Source organism: Asterias rubens, chromosome 5, assembly GCF_902459465.1.
Source record: "Asterias rubens chromosome 5, eAstRub1.3, whole genome shotgun sequence".
NCBI classification, from domain to species: domain Eukaryota; kingdom Metazoa; phylum Echinodermata; class Asteroidea; order Forcipulatida; family Asteriidae; genus Asterias; species Asterias rubens.
The window spans coordinates 11,206,268-11,225,358 of record NC_047066.1 but is presented as its reverse complement, the minus strand read 5'-3'; the positions used below and the strand labels follow the sequence as shown (position 1 = coordinate 11,225,358).

At 38.4% G+C, this 19,091-nt stretch overlaps 1 protein-coding gene across 1 annotated transcript in view; it reads right to left on the bottom strand.

Moving 5' to 3' along the window:
- The window catches only part of LOC117290156 (P2X purinoceptor 4-like), a 110,515-nt gene extending 102,420 nt beyond the window's left edge, over positions 1–8,095 (bottom strand). The window contains exon 1 of the mRNA XM_033771411.1: positions 7,983–8,095. Coding sequence (XP_033627302.1) covers positions 7,983–8,095 — 113 coding nt within the window. The remainder of the gene's footprint in view (positions 1–7,982) is intronic.
- Between the last annotated feature and the right edge of the window lie 10,996 nt (positions 8,096–19,091).

Sequence of the window (19,091 nt, the reverse complement as noted above, 5' to 3'; positions counted from 1 at the left end):
ACACAATAACGACATCATCTGTTCGACAATCAATCGTACCACAGCACGCATGGTTAATACTCCATGTAGTTTCATTACAAGGAGCTTTTTCTCAACTCGTGTTTGGCGAGACAGCAATCCTTTGCGTGGAGTGTAATAATGCTTCATTTCTAACATACAGCCGGTGGCAATTCATCACGTCTATACCTAATGCCCAACCAATCAAATCAATCAATCTAGAAAATCGTAAAGTAACTCTTTATACCAAAAGGCAAAAAGCTGACTGCAAAGACAATCTATAAAATGCCTAATTTAATATCACTGTCTGTGGGTCATTAAGACTGTGTGTCATTCTCAGCCCTCTTCTTTGCAAGATTAGCAATCCAAGAAATACCGGTGTCGCATGCAATTATGTCCTCTAAGCAATACTAAAGTGCCACTGAAAAGGTCATTCACGCATTTGTTACTTCTCGTCTTGACAACGGCAATGCTCTTCTATACAGTCTTCCTAACAACCAGATTTCCCGACTTCAACGGCTCCAAAAAGCTGCTGCCCGCATTGTGACACTGTCTAGAAAATCCTGTTCTATCACCCCCATTCTGAAACAACTACACTGGCTCCCTATCTCTCAACGAATCATCTTCAAACTGATGCTCATTGTCCACAAAGCTCTAAATGGCAAGGCTCCCCACTATATTTCTGAACTGCTTCAAGTTTACACTCCATCAAGGAATCTTCGATCAAGTTCCATGCTTCTCCTCATTGAACCCAAGTCTCGACACTCATGGGGTGACAGGTCTTGTTCTTCAGCCGCGCCTCGCATCTGGAACTCTCTACCACTTAATCTTCGATCTTGTGTTTGTACCGCAAAATTCAAGTCTCTTCTCAAAACTTATCTTATGTCACAGGTTTTCAATGACTAATTTTGTTGTGTCTGTTTTTCTTTGTGTTTTGTTTTTGTTTTGTTTTGGTTTTACTGCGCCTTGAACACCCAGCAGGGTGGATACAAGTCTTATTATTATTATTATTATTATTATTATCCGGAGGACATTATTGCATATATGCAATAATGTCCGCCGGACGGTTTTGCATATGCAATCGTGTCCGTCCGGACGCTGCTGCATAATGCAATTGTGTCCGCCCGGACACATTTGCATATGCAGTTGTGTCCGCCCCCGTGCAAAACCGTCCTTGCAGTAAATTAATACGTATGCTGCATACACGTAGGCTCAGACATGCACGCTCGCTTACGCGCAGTCATGTACATAACCACCCATCGGTTTATGCATAGCCCGGACACGATTGCATATGCAAAAGTGTCCGGAGCGGACAGTATTGCATGGCGGACACAATTGCATCTGACACCGCATAATCATTAAATTATGACGAATTGTTTTTCTCTTGATTGGGAAGCGACTGCGTGTTTTTCCCCATAAAGATTGGTTTATATAGTCGGACGCGCGATGGTCCCGCGACTGAAACTTGCGATAGCTAAAAAACAAAAACAAAATATTATCCTGAGGACATTTTACAGAGCTGCTTAATAATAATAACCATTATAATTTGACATAATAACAATAATAAATTTGTAAAACGCCTAGTGCAAAAAAGAACAATAAAGTATACAATGGGTGAAAGACATAATAAGCAGCTTATCAAACATGAGTTATAAGCACAACAAGTAGTTATAATGAGCACAACATAATGCTTAACAGAATAAGGTTACCAGCCAAAATATCATATCACGTGTTCAATCTGTGACTGGTGTCTTGCTTACGTTTGCAAATAGACAATTACTTCTGCTTAAAAGCAGTTCAGTGAAATTGGGAAAATGGTCTAGAGGTGCTTCAGCATAAAATTGGCTAAGCACAACAAAATTATGCTCACCGGGATAAAGAAACTAGACATTCCTTTCCACATGTGCGATTTGTGACTGTATCCTGCTCTTTTAGGATAAGAAGAAGTTTGTTAAAGCATTATTTGCTGTTCATAATTGAAGTGAGCCCTTTTTGTAAGTGTGACGTGATTCCAATGTTTTAAGCCACACCTACTTCACACACTCTGTCTCCACTGATTACCTAAATCCCATAGGAGTTTCATTGCGCTTGTGGTTCTTTCTGACGACTTATGCAAGAAAATAATTGGACGTCGCTTTTATAACGATCGTCTAGACTTGCGTTCTTCACAAGAGTCACATGCTCATGTCATACGAAATGCGTTTGGACGATGAAAATATGTGATTTGGGGGTAACTATAGGTTTTCTTGGTCAAATTCGGCAAATGAGCAGCCAATTTAATTTTCATGCGTTTGAATTAAAGCTATTTTGCCTCTCCGGTTTTTACTGCGTTTCAAATTCAGAATTTGGTCATTCAATTTCGTTTTGAGGCATTCAAGTTCCTAGCACACTCATTCTTTTTCATGACACACAATCATCACTCAATTTTAGCAAAGCTGGTTCGACTAGAGATTTTGCTGATTTATTCAATTTCAATTTCGTAAAGAGGCAATCAATTTCGCTCACCGAGGATTCAAATAAGTACGACTAAAGAAATACGAATAAACAGATAAACTGTATAATTTATAATTTATTCGTACCTTCACTTTTAAATCGAGCGAACCTTATTTTCTTTGTTTTATGTTCCCAGTAGACCTTACCTTGGGCCCAATAAGGGTTGTTTTCTTATTTATTTTTTTCGGGAGACCTTCAATGGTTAACTGAAGAAGACCTGACATTTGAAGGTTTTGAATGTTTTTTTTTTTTTTTTTTTTTTTCAGTTGTTGTTTTTTGTAAATAATTATAGGTTTTCTCGATCAAATTCGGCAAATGAGCAGTCAATTTAATTTTCATGCGTTCGAATTAAAGCTGTTTTGCTTTTCCAGTTGTTACTGCGTTTCAAATTCGAAATTCGGCCATTCAATTTCGTTTTGGGTCGAGTCAAACTCCTTAAGCACTCTGTTCAATTTAGCGTAGCGTCATTCTTTTTCGTGACACACACGCCTCAAGAAGCGTCTGCGAATTTGAATGCTGCTTTGATGAATTGTTAAATTCAATGATTATTTTGTTAATTCGAATGACGCAACATTACATTTGACTAATCCCAAAACGAAATCGAATGACCCTTTTGAGTAGCATTCTATTTTGCGCGAAATAGAATAGCTTGGTGGTTAAATTGGCTGCTCTTTTTCCGAAATTGACCGAGAAAACCTATATTCACCAACCATCTGTTGGCGGGCCAGACATCTTGGCATATTATGTTCAAGAGTGCCAACAAATTAACCGCGTGCCTTTAACATTCGTATAAGGAAACAACAAGTTAACCAAGCGTTTTTAAGACTGCAAAAACACTCCTGCGAATTTGAACGCAGCTTCGATGAATTGTTAAATTGAATGGTTATTTTGTTAAATCGAATGACGTAAAAGTAGATTTGACTAGTCTTAAAATGAAATAGAATTACCCTTTTTAGTAGCATTCAATTTCGTGCGAAATAGAATAGGCCGGCGGTTAAATTGGCTGCTCATTTTCCGAAATTGACCGAGAAACCTATATTAGTGCAATCGTATGCCATCTTTTGTACCGGACTCAGCTAACCCGATGACTTCTTTGTGCGTGCAGCAAACGCGTGTGACGCATTGCCTTATTGGTCCAAATTCATCGCTCTGGTAACTGCAGATATTTGTGCTTAACTCTAATCCTATTCGGGTCAGAATTGACCCGGATCCGATTCACCTTCGGCCTGATCCATTTATGGGTCAGTATGACCCGGAATGTATGTTTCATAATTACCCATCAATGGGTCAAAAATAACGCAGAATCCAAGTTAAAATCCGAATCCGGACCTTTCCGGGTCCGCCTGTCCTGGAGATGGATCAGGCCCCCTGGTATCCAGACTCTGTATCACTTTTGACGCTGAGTGTTTTTAGAGGGTATGACACCCTGTGAATACGATAGTTGTAAGCACAGAATTCCACAGTAAGCAGAGTCATGAAATCAGGTCTAGTTACACTCTGCACGAGTTTGGTGAGTGACTAAACTTTGAAAGTGTTGGATCCTGCGTTTTGTTTGGTTTGTTAAATCTAGCATTTTAAATTTTTGATCCAAGGCAAAAAGGGTTAATCCAACAATTTAAATATTATTTCAACATTTCTAAAAAATATTCCTGGGAATTGTTGAATCAGCTTTTTTAAACGTTAACCTGGCACTTACACTGTTGACTGAATACTTTAAAATGCTCGATTTAATACATAAAATGCTGGATTCAACAGTTTCAAAGTGTAGTCACTCACCGAACTTATGCAAGTGTTGGATTCAACTATTTAGTTGTTAGAGTGTAAGCGGCATCCATTTCCAGCCGCCGAAGACGCAGCAGCTGGCCGTAGCACTTAGTTTTCAAAACAATACGGCTACCCCTTGATGAATACAGATACTGTTCACTGAGATAATTAATTACCTCGTAGCCCAATGTCAATATCTTATAATTTATAGATCACATAAATAATACTTGAGTTTCAATTAAGAGAAATGCCATAGTTAAAAAAGCATGGGAAAATGATCAGTGAAATATCGGTGCTTGGTAAACAGAGTAAGTAATATGACACAATTTTATAATGTACTGTGACATGTTGTTTATATTCATCAACCTTATACATTACAGTCAACGACAAAAGCATTTTCTCGTGATGATATTCCACATACACATTTGTCATTATTTCCGTCGACGGTAGTTAATCATGCCAGCTATCCGATTCAATAATAACATTTTGAAAAACCATTAACATCGCACGCCAAATCTCTTTACAATAATGATTATGCTTTCATATATTACATGGAATGTAATGAGCCATAATACTACTGTTAATTGCGTTAGGTAGTGTTGTTAAACGCGAGAGGTGCCCGCCTTTATCACACGCTAACCCAATGAGCATCACTAAGAATCGTTATGTCAGCAAATTATTTAAGGATACCTCGCTCTCAAAGGCTAGTCTCTGTCTGGCTAAATAAACCTGGCTATTGCAGGCAAAGTATATCTTTGTTTTTTGGAACCTTCCGATTGTTTTATTCCGATACAAAAACGTAAATGTACACAATACAAAATTACATCGGGAAAATTCGTTTCAAAAGGTGGTTGCAATAGTAATTGCCGAAAATCCGTAGCGAGTACATCCATGAAGGAATATGAACTCTTAGTAGAAATACCCAGCAGATGGAATTTTTTGGGGCATAAAAAGTAGTATCTTTTCACACAACCACATTGTACTTAAAGGCAGTGGACACTATTGGTAATTACTCAAAATAATTATTAGCATAAAACTTTACTTGGTAATGAGTAATGGGGAGAGGTTGGTAGTAAAAGACATTGTGAGAAACGGCTCCCTCTGAAGTGGAGTAGTGTTCGAGAAAGAAGTAATTTTCCACGAATTTTATTTCGAGACCTCAGATTTAGAACTTGATGTCTCGAAATCAACCATCTAAACGCACACAACTTCGTGTGATAAGGGTGTTTTTCTTTCATTATTATATCGCAACTTCGACAACCGATTGATCTCAAATTTTCACAGGTTTGTTATTCTATGCATAATATTGAGATACACCAACTGTGAAGGCTGGTCTTTGACAATTACCAATAGTATCCAGTGTCTTTAATTGTAAGAGTGATTACCAATTTATACGTTCCCTTTAAAGGCACCTGACAAAGACCAGTTTTCTTACTTGGTGTATCCCCCCCCCCCCCAAAGTAACAAATCTGTATAAATTTGGACTCGATTGAAGTCTTTAAATATTTGAGTGAGAAACATCCCTTTTTTCAAAAACTACGTTACTTCAGAGGGAGCCTTTTTCACAATGTTTTATTATCCACTGCTCCTTATCGATACGTTTTTATGCTAACAATTATTTTGAGTAATTGTCAATAGTATCGGTGCCTTTAACGGTGACACGGTGTAGTTTTCATAATCAATGGACAGGATTACTTATTGAAGGTTCGGGTGATAATCGGAAAGCTAAAGTCGGTATCGACTTCGAGCATCCAAGCGCAATATCTTCACCTTAATAACAGTGTATGTTTCGCATAATGAAACTACATTAAAGACTGGTCATTGTAAATTGTCACCACAGACCAGTTTGCTAATTTGGATTCATAATACAACATAGATGTGACATTTTGGGCTCAAAAGGTCATCGAAGTTGCAATAAATGAAAAATAAAACCCTAGTTGCACAGATATGCGTGCTTTCAATTTTGATGGTGAAAAAAATGCTAAAAAATACATGACTTCAAAGGGTAAAGTTTCTAACATCCAATCATCTAGTTTTCAGTTTTCACACCATTCATCCAACCTGTGAAAATATCATTAAATTCAGTCATCACATTTGAGGGTTAAAACAGCGAACGACGGTTTAATATGCACTGTGAGAGGTTTATTTGCATGCCATTATCAAGCTTATTTCACATGGGTGCTTATTCATCAATTTTAGTATTTCAAGGGAAGTGTTGAACTTATTTCGATCGCCACAATCGAAATACTAAAGAATAGTAATTTGTTGGGTCTTTACTGCCAAATAAAAATATGATTTCAGTATTTCAAGACGAAAATATTTCTCTAAGGAATGATGATGGTATATACAGAAATAGTTAACGGCCTGACGTTGTGGTGTATATAGGCAGAGTCTTTCTCGAAGGCTAAAATGAACAAACATGTATACAGAGAGTGAGCTTTCAGGAAGAATGAAACTAATTTATCCCGATAAGTTACAATTTATGCGTTAATTTCGTCTTTAAGACACTGAGATGCAGTTTTCTTAAAGTAGTTTAAATTTAATTGTAGCGTTTTCAAGCAAGCTGCGGCAATGACATCAATTTGGAGATACCATCTGGCTGTGGGCCGGAAATCCGCGACCCGACCAGACGCGATAACGAACGAATTGGAACTGCTTTGTTTGGGCCAATGTTTGGGCCAATGGCGGGTTTTGGTACAATGAGCCGGACGTTGTGTTTATTAATTCAGTACTCACTATGGATTTCGTCAGATCATACACAAATTTTGTGGAGTTTGGTTTGTAACATAGTTGTTTTCACACGAATACAAATTAATCTAAATATTCTGCTATGGTGAGACAAGGCATTAATGGGATTTGGTACTGTCAGGGTGATCATTTTCCATAGTTATGTGTTCATGTTATGAATTTTTTTCATCTCCGTTTTCTGGAGGTTTTGTTGAAATTAATACCCGACTGTCATTTTGTCACTGATTACTGGCCTACCAAAAGCTCTATATCATTTGAATAAGCAATATACTGTTTTATTTCATATTGGGTAAAGTTGCAATCGGATACAGAAATGCTACATTAATGGCAGTGGACACTATTGGTAATTACTCAAAATAATTGTTAGCATAAAACCTTTCTTGGTGACGAGTAATGGGGAGAGGTTGATGGTATAAAACATTGTGAGAAACGCTCCCTCTGAAGTGCCATAGTTTTCGAAAAAGAAGTAATTGTTCACGAATTTGATTTGGAGACCTCAGATTTAGAACTTGAGGTCTCGAAATCAACCATCTAAACGCACACAACTTCGTGTGACAAGGGTGTTTTTTCTTTCATTATTATCTCGCAAGTTCGATGACCGATTGAGCTCAAATTTTCACAGGTATGTTATTTTATGCATATGTTAAGATACACAAACTGTCAAGGATAGTCTTTGACAATTACCAATTGTCCACTGCCTTTAACAATGAGTGAGAATGAGAAAATGACGAACATACTTTACAACACTGAACAACCAGCAAAAGACAATGCAAAGTGGTTTAGTCCTACACTCACATAATCGGTCCTTTACAATCATTACAGCCTAGATAATATTCTCAAAAATCTAACACCGGACGTTTTTGCATAGTCGACTGCCAATATTATGCACCGATTACTTCCAAAAGCGGTATCTCATTTACGTAAAAGAAAGAACAATGACGGACAGACTACGGCAAAAGAAAAAGTGGTTTCCTACTCACACAACAACGTAGGCGATGACGCAAATCTGTACCACCCTGTTGATAAGACCGACCTTCTTACTCTTTATCTGCACCATCTTTGGCGTGTCGTAGTCGAAAAACTGATCCGACATCATCCCCACGAAAGCACCCACCCTAGACCCAAAATTCCCCAATCCTTTACCCATCTTTGCTTTGTAGCACGTCCACCCGCTGTGAGTTCACCAAAAACGCCTGTTGAAGGTAGACTAAGTCTACGACGAAACGTCCTCCCGTACCGGCTCCTCAGCACACGTTTAAATAACTTCACTGCACTGAGATTTTCCACCGTTTCAATGGGATTAAGAAAACGGCTAGTCTTTTAAGCAGACGTTATTTACGCCTTTGAAGAAGCGATATACATTTCAATTATGGTTTTATCAACCGCAGAGTTGATTTTACCATACGTTCACTTCTCTTTTTACGTACGATCCAACACTGCACAAATAAATTTCGCGCGTCTTATGGTATTAATCATCAGTACACAGATGCTATCAGTTTCGTAAGTCACCCACATCCAGAGTTGATTCCAGTTTCGTAAAACAACCCACACATTTCTCAGTTAACGTCAGCATCAAATTTGTCGGCGATTTACCTTATCAAAGAATCCTGCAATGTATTTTCATGTTGTCACATTAATTGATCACTTTTATGTCCCACTGGAAACTTTAACATTCCCCGAGTGTCTTTTGTTGGTGCCTAATCGTATTCATAGTCATGAATGTGTTGTAGAGACAGCTAAACATTCCCGGTAACTCGCCGCCAGTTCCCGCAGTCACGCTAAAGGGTGTAAGTCATTGTTCGTAGACACAGTTAAAGTTTGAAACCATCAACTTCATGACGTAAGAAACAGTGAACAAAGAACTTTCCAACTCCAAATCCCTTCAGAATATCGATAGTTGTAAGAACTGATGGTTCGTTCCATTCAGGGAACCCCTCACTGTTAAAACAACAGCGTGCTTGTTGTGGCGTGTTGGTCAATTGTCTTAGCTGGGCATTTGCAGCGCACCCAGAATGCAACCATCCTTAAAAACAGTGTACGTTGTCGTGATGTTAAGTGTAGGCCTAATAAACCCGCACGTTTGTCAGCGCGCCAAAGCAATGACTTGGTCGGCATCAGAGCTGCGAATGCGACGGGGCAAAACCTCGTCTATCCAAGGGGAGCGTCGCAATGAAGCGTGGTTAAACAAAAACCACGCAACTCGGACTATTAATGTTATTCCAAACTAGAGGTAAGATTGCACAATATCACAATAATTAATGTAAATAATATTCACCATCATATTGTGGGGAAAACTATTAAAAGATGAAAGCTTATTTCAGGACAGCGTACTTTTTTAATCATTGTCTTTTAGTTAGGTTTGCGCGGGAGAATTTGAACTAATTATGACTATCACACAAAACATCTTCAGATATTGTGTTATATCTTATTTTGCTGTTATGTGAAACTTGCTTGTTGGTGCTCAGTTAAAATTGCATTTCCGAGATTGGAATCTTTGAGAAATGTTACAATTCATGTTCTGAACAGATTTTGACCGGATTGAGATAACTCCCGGGGCTGTAAGCCAAACTCCTCGAATTAACCCTTAAGTGTAAGTAAAAATCTTTAAAAAAAAATCAACTGAAAATTATATAACATAATTTTAGTGCAAAAATTCCCCACCAATTAAAACAAAATCAAGAAGGTACCAACTGAACAATACAAATACAATATTTCTGCAAAGAAATTAAAAAACACATACAACAAGAAAATCATATTAGATTGAGGGCGCTACACCTGTTTATAGGTAATAACAAAAAATGAAGGCGTCAGTATCTAACTGCAGTTGGACAGAGTTTTGAATACCCGTGGAAAATCTGCTCTTTCGTTTGAGGCTGACAAATCAAATGATAACTATAGCTGCAAACATGTCTTGTTTTAAGGATCGACTCTTGTGACAAAATTTTCATATTCTGGTATCGAACACTATGGGGCGCTCTATGATGAATGCTGGCGAGCCTTGGTCCAAGACAGACTCACCCTCGTTCTCAAAATAAAAACTGAATCGGATGAGTAACAATTGCTCAGAGGAACTGTCTGCCTTTCAATAATATTAGAGAAAACCTGGACGTGAGAAACCAACATGGGCCATTTCGAAACCACGTATTCGGTTTTGGACTCGGCGGAGACTAGCGTGGCCCCGCTGTTGTTTTCACAACTTTTGCGCGTGCTTTGCATACGCACTCGATCAGGGCTTCAGACGAGAGAACGCTGTTACCGAGCCGGCCTAATGCAAAATTCGAAGTCGAGGTCGTGGATTCGAAAAGGCCATGAACTCACGGAATCATTGCAAAATGGCGTCATCGTGTGAAAGAGCCTCAGGCGTAGCTACTTGTGGTTGTGGAGTGCTGTTGACACCCTTTTGAAAAGTATGAGCATCCATGACTTGGGTTGGTGACATGGGTGACTGAACTATGTTCATGTTGGTAGTCGTTTATTCTGAACACGTGGGCATCTCGCACTCAATTGGTCAGTACTGCTCTCAAATGTACACCGATGCCACATGTGCATTTTGTGTCTCGGTCGTTGACATAATTTGCGTATTAATAACACAGTTTAAATCCTTATAGTCTTGAATGGCGACGTTTGTTTTACTTAATGTAGTCGCTGATATCACCACATGAGTTGGAGAAGAGATATTTGTATCAAACAAATATCTCGATCAAAACAAACCAATGCTTTTTGGCTCTGTTTGGAAGTCTGGAGTTTAGAGCAGCGAGCACACAGTTGTTCAGTCATGTTCGGTCATAAGACGGAGCCTGGAGCCCCTGATTTTAAACCAGATTCGTAGGCTTGTCCCCTCAGAGCCAGTTGATCCTGCGCCCTCTACCGGTTACTGACACACAAATTAGCGTTGAGAATTAAGACTACCATACGTCTGGAAGAGTGACCGGATTATTGACTGCAGTTCACTCACATCGAATGAAACTAGGCACATGATAGTTAAAGGCAGTGGACGCTATTGGTAATAATTATTGGCATAAAACCTTACTTGGTATTGAGTAATGGAGAGTTGTTTACAATATACACCATTGTTAGAAACGGCTCCCTCTGAAGTATAACGTAGTTTTCGAGAAAGAAGTAATTTTCCACGAATTTGATTTCGAGACCTCAGATTTAGAACTTGAGGTGCACACAACTTCATGTGACAAAGGTGTTTTTCCTTTCAATATTATCTTGCAACTTTGATGACCGATTGAGCTCAAATTTTCACAAGTTTGTTATTACATGGTTATAGATACACCAAGTAAGAAGACTGTTTTTGACAATTACCAATAGTGTCTAGCGTGGCTTTAAACTTCAAACTAAAACTCTAGAAAGGAAAGGGCTTCAAGGGGTGTAAATTTAAAAGCTTTTTGTTAATATGTTCGGTGACACGGCCTACAGTGTTCCAAGGCATCGTTTCATCTTGCACTAAAAGCCAAGTAAAGTCTACCAGATCACCCCTTCCGCTACAGTATTCTTGAGTGCTTTCCATACTCTAGGTTGTGTTGTTGAAAACCATTATAATAAGTGAAAGTTGGAAACACTAAAGTCATGTATTCCACCGGTTTCTCAACAGTGCAATGCCCTGTGTGGGAGTCAAGTCCTTGGTATCCCAGACTGGACTAATCCATATTCTAGAATGGGGCATTGGGACCTAGAGTTATGTAGTTTTTGTGGGTGTTTTTTAGGGGCTAACAACGTTCAGTCATTGTCCACAAAATTGTTAAGACGAACAGACATCACAGACATCACAGACCATAACCTTACAAAAATGTTTTGTAGCATGGCTTCCAGGGCCTCATTTCATGGAGCTGATAAGCACAACAATTTGCTTAGCATGACATTTTTTCCTTGATAAATACAGGATTACCAACCAAATTTCCATTTGTTGCATATTGCTTGTTTGGTATTCAGCTGTTGCTTGCTTAAATCATGAAAACCACGTGGAAGTTTGATTGGTAATCCTGTTTTTATCAAGGAAGAAATGTCATGCTAAGCAAATGTTTGTGCTTAGCAGCTCTATGAAATTGGACCCAAATGTCTTGCTGACAGCCTGCGCTTTGGTTCTGGGGTTTTCAACACCCCTCCTCTACCAATCAAACTGTGTGGCGTTCTGTGTGGCGTTCAGTGCGCAGCTGGGGCAATCGTGGTAAGCTCGACGGGGACGAAGGCGTTCATGATTACTAATGGATTTCGTTGATGAATGACCACATTTCCATCTCTAACACTTCCTGATTTCTGTTTGATGTCTGGCCCTCACCTTCAAGCTACGACTCCGTGTACGGGAGGGAAGTTCATCCCGGTTGTCTTTATAGGTAGACGGTAAATGTTTTTAAAGGGGTTGTGTATTGGAGGTTGTGATGAAGCCCCCCCCCCCTCCCCCACATCACCCAACCCCAAGAAACATTTTGTTAGCCTCGTGTTGTTTTCTGCTCTATACCATTATATAAGCTTCTGATGTTTGATACCAAAGCCTACTATCCGCAAAATTACTCACAGAATGCGTCAAGCTCCTGAGCTCCATTGGACTCCGAATCCGGGTCAATTCTGACCCGTTAGTTTTCAGAGCGTATATATAGTGTTCCAAACAAGCATGTACTGATAATCCTCATGTGATCTCTGCGCTATAGAGGGTTAGTGTGTATAGGTAAGGTTTCAGTTTAAGTTTTGCATTACGAAAACACCATTTGTATGGGCGTCGGAAAATTAGTGTTTATCATTAATGTGGCCGTGCGAATGTGACCGTACATGATAAAAGAAAGAGTGTTCATCACACTGGTTTGTTTGGTGTAGTCGTGCCCCACAGAGAACTTCAGAAAAGGGAATGTTGGATCGAACAACAATAGCAGGAATAAACATACCAGTTCCGGAAAGGGTGTTTGGGTTGAGAGGGGGCAAGCAGATACTCCCGTTAAAAAGGTACTTGATGGAACTCCCCATCACATTCTGTACCGATCATGGGTGGGGGGTATTTATTTCCCAAATGCCTCTCTAAACTTCCCTTTAAAAATGGTTAATTTATAAACACAGTGAAAACACGCCCCCAGAATCGCCTGCATTTAAAGTGCACATCCACAGACACCTACTGGAGCACAATTCCGTCTATTTAATTTCCTCCCATAATGGACCAGCTCGAACCCAACTTGAATCGAGCCGACATCCAACAACGACGGGGGGGGGGGGGGGGGGGGCTTAGATGAACCACTGGTAATCATGCGTCATTCCTGAGTGAAGACGTTCCCACCAGATTTACATTATTAAAAAAATAACTGCTAAATAATTGACTGCCAATCTCAGAGAGACTCTCACGGCACTTTGTTCACCCTTCTTCTTAAATGTGGTGGCGAGAGGGGGACCGTTGTTGTCGGCACTAGACTAATAATTGTAAAATCAAACACTCTCATGAATAATAAGAGAATGAAATCGCTGTGACTTAGAATGAACTTGAGCCATCCGATGATGGTTTATAATAAGGATAGTAGCATACACAATTACATTACATGGAGTGACCAGTGTAAATGTCACAATGCGCATGATCGGCACACAAAGGATTCTGGGTGAGATCACGGGGCGCTAATTTTAAATGCGGTCCTCATGGTGTGGTTTTATAGCTCTGTATATATAGTTGCATTTCAGTTTGCATGCTGTTATGATTATTGTGAAGACAAAAATGCATATATTGTTTCTATCCGTTACAATATCAGCATGGCGTCCATCTTGTATGTCAGCTTGGGGTACTTTTAAGATGGCGGTATTGAGCATATGGCCTATTGGGGTGGGTAAATTCAACACAACCCGTTAACACCCACGTGCTACGACCCTATAGATTCCCGCCATACTACCACGCACAATCTGAGGCCGTCCAAAAACAAGCGACTTGACTACGGCTGTAAACGTTGACTACAGAGACCAAATACTCTTCATCGATCCGGTTCGAAGCCATAGCCGAAACCTTTGTGGTCTCCCATTGGAAAGTGTTGATATCCGATTTAAAATGTGTAGGCTGCATGCAGTGGGAATGAGCAGTGTCACCAACTCGACTATGAGGATAATGTCCACTTTAAGGTCCGCTCGCTATCGTGAGAAATCGGCCTAAGATGATCATGCCAATGGTGCTTAAAGTCATGATACACTTTCGGTCCAGAAAAAAAATTAGAAGTTCACAGATTTACAAATAATTTACAGGGTTTACAGAAGGAAAGACTCATCTTGAAATATTATTCCATGAAATGCTTTACTTTTTGAGAAAACATTAAAACAATAGCGAGAATTAAGGATTTATTTTAAACACATGTCATGCACGACACGGCGAAACGTAGGGAAACAAGGGTAGGTTTTCCCGTCATTTTCTCCCGACTCCGATGACTGATTGAGCCTAAATTTTCACAGGTTTGTTATTTTATATGTACATGTACGTTGTGGTACACGAAGTGTGGGCCTTGGACAAAACTGTATACTGAAAGTGTCCAATTGCTTTAAGGTTTTCAAAGATAACGAATAACGAACGGGGGAACCCACCTGCCCCGGCGCTAACAGTTATACATTTGTTTCCATGCGAGGAATCCAATAATTAGCTTCTCATGATGTGGATGATGGGATGACAAACTTAACTAAACTGTTTTCTTTTGATATTGAAGCAAGCTTAGGTGTTACTTCAAACCTTTAAGTAAATTTATGGTATCTCCGTAGAGTATCACGACTTCAAATCACAAGCAAGACGACACTTATGACCCGACAGTCTGCCTAATGAACCATGATCACTGTAGGCCACCGACCCCCAACATCATGCCTCAAAGGAGACCCCATGGGGCCGCCCCATCACCAATCATCTCTCTGCTTCAACACCTCGGTCTCAATTAAGATAAATCTATTGCTCAAAATAATATTATCCTTTAATATCATAGATACGGAGCTCGGGAAGTGCCATCCGATTTAATGAGATCACTTATTCACTCATAGAGTCTGTCTTGTATCAGTTAAATTTAGTACCAATCACTATACTTGTTAATGTTCATGTTAGTCCGTTGTATTTGGTTTTTACCCATACACCGATGTTTGTTAGCACTGTATACTCAGTACTTCCCAAGTCCTGTGAAAAAGTATCACAGGCATATTACCCGGGTGGGATTCGAACCCACGACCCTTGCAATTAGTCCGTTGTGTTTTTAGTTGTCTGGGAATGCCTACCACAATTTTAAGCTTTTCTGGCTTCGCCCCCATTTCCAATTTTCCTCTATACTGTTCCTTGATATTGTTATTTTGTTCTGTTGGAATGGAAATAAATGTCTCGTAATGAAAAATTAAATGAAAAGAAAATGACGTCAAACGTAGTTAAGATGTCAACCTCCTGAGATAAATTATCTCGACATGACAACATCCTGAAACGTCCGATGTCGATATTCCTATAATTGTCACAGGATGGTAACTTTCTGAATAATATGTCGAACGGCACCCTCTGATTTGACGTAGTTTTTGAAGAAATTTCTCAGAAAAATACTCGAATTGATTTCGAGACCGTATACGCGTATGAGGTCTCGAAATCAAGAAAGTACACAACTTCGTGTGACAAGGGTGTTTTTTTCTGCCATTTATCTCGCAACTTCGACGACCAATTTAGGTACATATATGAGGGGGGGGGGTACACCATGCCATATCAAGCACCAAGTAATGGGTTAAGAGATATCGTTCCGCACATTATAACGGGAACAGGTACTGTAAAAATAGAAAGGAAGCTCATCCGTCAGTAGTGCCCGTTAAATTTGTGATAAAAAGTACATCCACTTTCACTGTTACACTTTTTGTTCATGCTGATTTTTTGATTACATGCGTCTGGACAAGTAAGGTTCGTAAATCAATCAAAATAGAACTGGCTCAGAAGAAAACATCCCTTGTTTTTCTTGTCCAGCTCTCTTCCACTTCATCAATAAGTTCCCATTGAATACGGGTTTATAATTTGCGTCACGGCAGACAAGATTGATTTGCTTACTGTGTGAAAATGACCGGGAACGGTTCCAAATGCCGCTGTTATTAAAGGTATTACTATAGTAACAACTGTTTCTTCTGGTTTTACTTACATTTTCTGTATTTTTCTTGGTTTTAGCTTTGCAGCGCTTTGTGGTGTCTGTGACATGAAAGGCGTTTTTCAAATAATCAATAATTATAAAAGCATCACTGATGGCATGCATACGTTTGGTAATGACTCTGAAAATTAATGGAAATAACAGCTTCTTGGTATAGAAGTACAGAAGCTTCGAATAGGCATTTTGAGTAACTTTTAACTCAGTATAAAAGTACAGCGGCGTAGATCAAGGAGCAATATTTCTTCATATCTTCCGAAAATAACGGGTGTTTTTCCAAAATGTTTTCGTAATTAAGTCTGAAATTTCTTGCCCCTTATGATCATCATAAAAGTATGTCTACAAGTTGACTATTGATTGGTTATATTTGGAATCTTGATCTGCCCTAATTCTCAAATAGTAAAACATCAAATAATATTATTAGCAATTTTGTTTCGCTCAGTTTTTATCGAATAAGAAACCAGGGAAATACAATTTTGTTTAATTTTTTTTTATCATTTATTACAAACACAAAAATATGCTATCATCAGCTTGATATTCATTCTAATACATGTCAATGTCATATGTTTGTCAGTGATCTTTATAGTCAATGTCATATGTTTGTCAGTGATCTTTATAGTCAATGTCATATGTTTGTCAGTGATCTTTATAGTCAATGTCATATGTTTGTCAGTGATCTTTATAGTCAATGTCATATGTTTGTCAGTGATCTTTATAGTCAATGTCATATGTTTGTCAGTGATCTTTATAGTCAATGTCATATGTGTGTCAGTGATCTTTATAGTCAATGTCATATGTTTGTCAGTGATCTTTATAGTCAATGTCATATGTTTGTCAGTGATCTTTATAGTCAATGTCATATGTTTGTCAGTGATCTTTATAGTCAATGTCATATGTTTGTCAGTGATCTTTATAGTCAATGTCATATGTTTGTCAGTGATCTTTATAGTCAATGTCATATGTTTGTCAGTGATCTTTATAGTCAATGTCATATGTTTGTCAGTGATCTTTATAGTCAATGTCATATGTTTGTCAGTGATCTTTATAGTCAATGTCATATGTTTGTCAGTGATCTTTATAGTCAATGTCATATGTTTGTCAGTGATCTTTATAGTCAATGTCATATGTGTGTCAGTGATCTTTATAGTCAATGTCATATGTTTGTCAGTGATCTTTATAGTCAATGTCATATGTTTGTCAGTGATCTTTATAGTCAATGTCATATGTTTGTCAGTGATCTTTATAGTCAATGTCATATGTTTGTCAGTGATCTTTATAGTCAATGTCATATGTTTGTCAGTGATCTTTATAGTCAATGTCATATGTGTGTCAGTGATCTTTATAGTCAATGTCATATGTTTGTCAGTGATCTTTATAGTCAATGTCATATGTTTGTCAGTGATCTTTATAGTCAATGTCATATGTTTGTCAGTGATCTTTATAGTCAATGTCATATGTTTGTCAGTGATCTTTATAGTCAATGTCATATGTTTGTCAGTGATCTTTATAGGGGGGTAGTATATAATGTATTGCTTTAATAAGCACAGTTAAAAATAACAGCACGCTCATGATATCAACATTTTCACTTTAACTTGGTAGCCTGCATCTCTGCATCCATTCAACATCAATTTTGTGCAATTTTCGGCACTTGAATGAACTCAGCTTTATGAAAGCACATTAAAGACAGTTGACACTATTGGTAATTGTCAAAGACTAGTCTTCGCAGTTGGTGTATCTCAACATATGCATAAAATAACAAACCTGTGAAAGTTTGAGCTCAATCGGTCGTCGATGTTGCGAGATAATAATAAAAGAACAAACATCCTTGTCGCTCGAAGTTGTGTGCTTTCTGATGCTTGATTTCGAGACCTCAAATTCTAAACTTGAGGTCTCGAAATCAAATTCGTGGAAAATTACTTCTTTCTAGAAAACTACGTCACTTCAGAGGGAGCTGTTTCTCACAATGTTTTATACTATCAACCTCTCACCGTTACTCATTACCAAATAACGGTTTTATGATGATAATTATTTTGAGTAATGACCAATAGTGTCCACTGCCTTTAAGAAAAAGGAATAGACAACAAATTAATGCATCCAAACTTATAGTAAAAAATGTTTGTGGAGCCACATCCCGTTATCCAAGTACAACTAAAATAACACGCTTACCAGATGTTAAGGTTACGAGCCACAATTTCATGTCCTTATGTAGACTCTGTGACAGGTATCTGCTGATTTATGCTTAGCAGACAAATTAATGCATCCAAACTTATAATCAAAAACGACAGGTAGGGCCTACAGTTTATGGAGGCATATCCCATTAAATAACATGCTAACCACATTAAGGTTACCAGCCACAATTGTATGTCATTATGCAGACTCTGTGGCTGGTATCTGCTGATTTATGCTTAGCAGACAAATTAATGCATCCAAACTTATAATCAAAAACGACAGGTAGGGCCTACAGTTTATGGAGGCATATCCCATTAAATAACATGCTAACCACATTAAGGTTACCAGCCACAATTGTATGTCATTATGCAGACTCTGTGGCTGGTATCTGCTGATTTATGCTTAGCAGACAAATTAATGCATCCAAACTTATAATCAAAAACGACAGGTAGGGCCTACAGTTTATGGAGGCACATCCCATTAAATAACATGCTTACCAGATTAAGGTTACGAGCCACAATTTCATGTCATTATGTAGACTCTGTGGCAGGTATCTGCTGATTTATGCTTAGCAGGAAGTTGTTAGGAATAGTTTTCTGGTGAAGTAGCACAATGCTCTAAATAGTGCTAATCATTTTTCTTTTAATTTGAGTCTATAATAGCTCACTTACATTATAAAAATTGGCACTTCTAGCTTAATTTACAATTTTGGAATGATTCTATAACAATTATTTAAGATTTATTACTTTATTATAAAATTTTCAAAATATACTCTGTATACACACATTAATTAAAATCTACACAATTTACATTATTTAG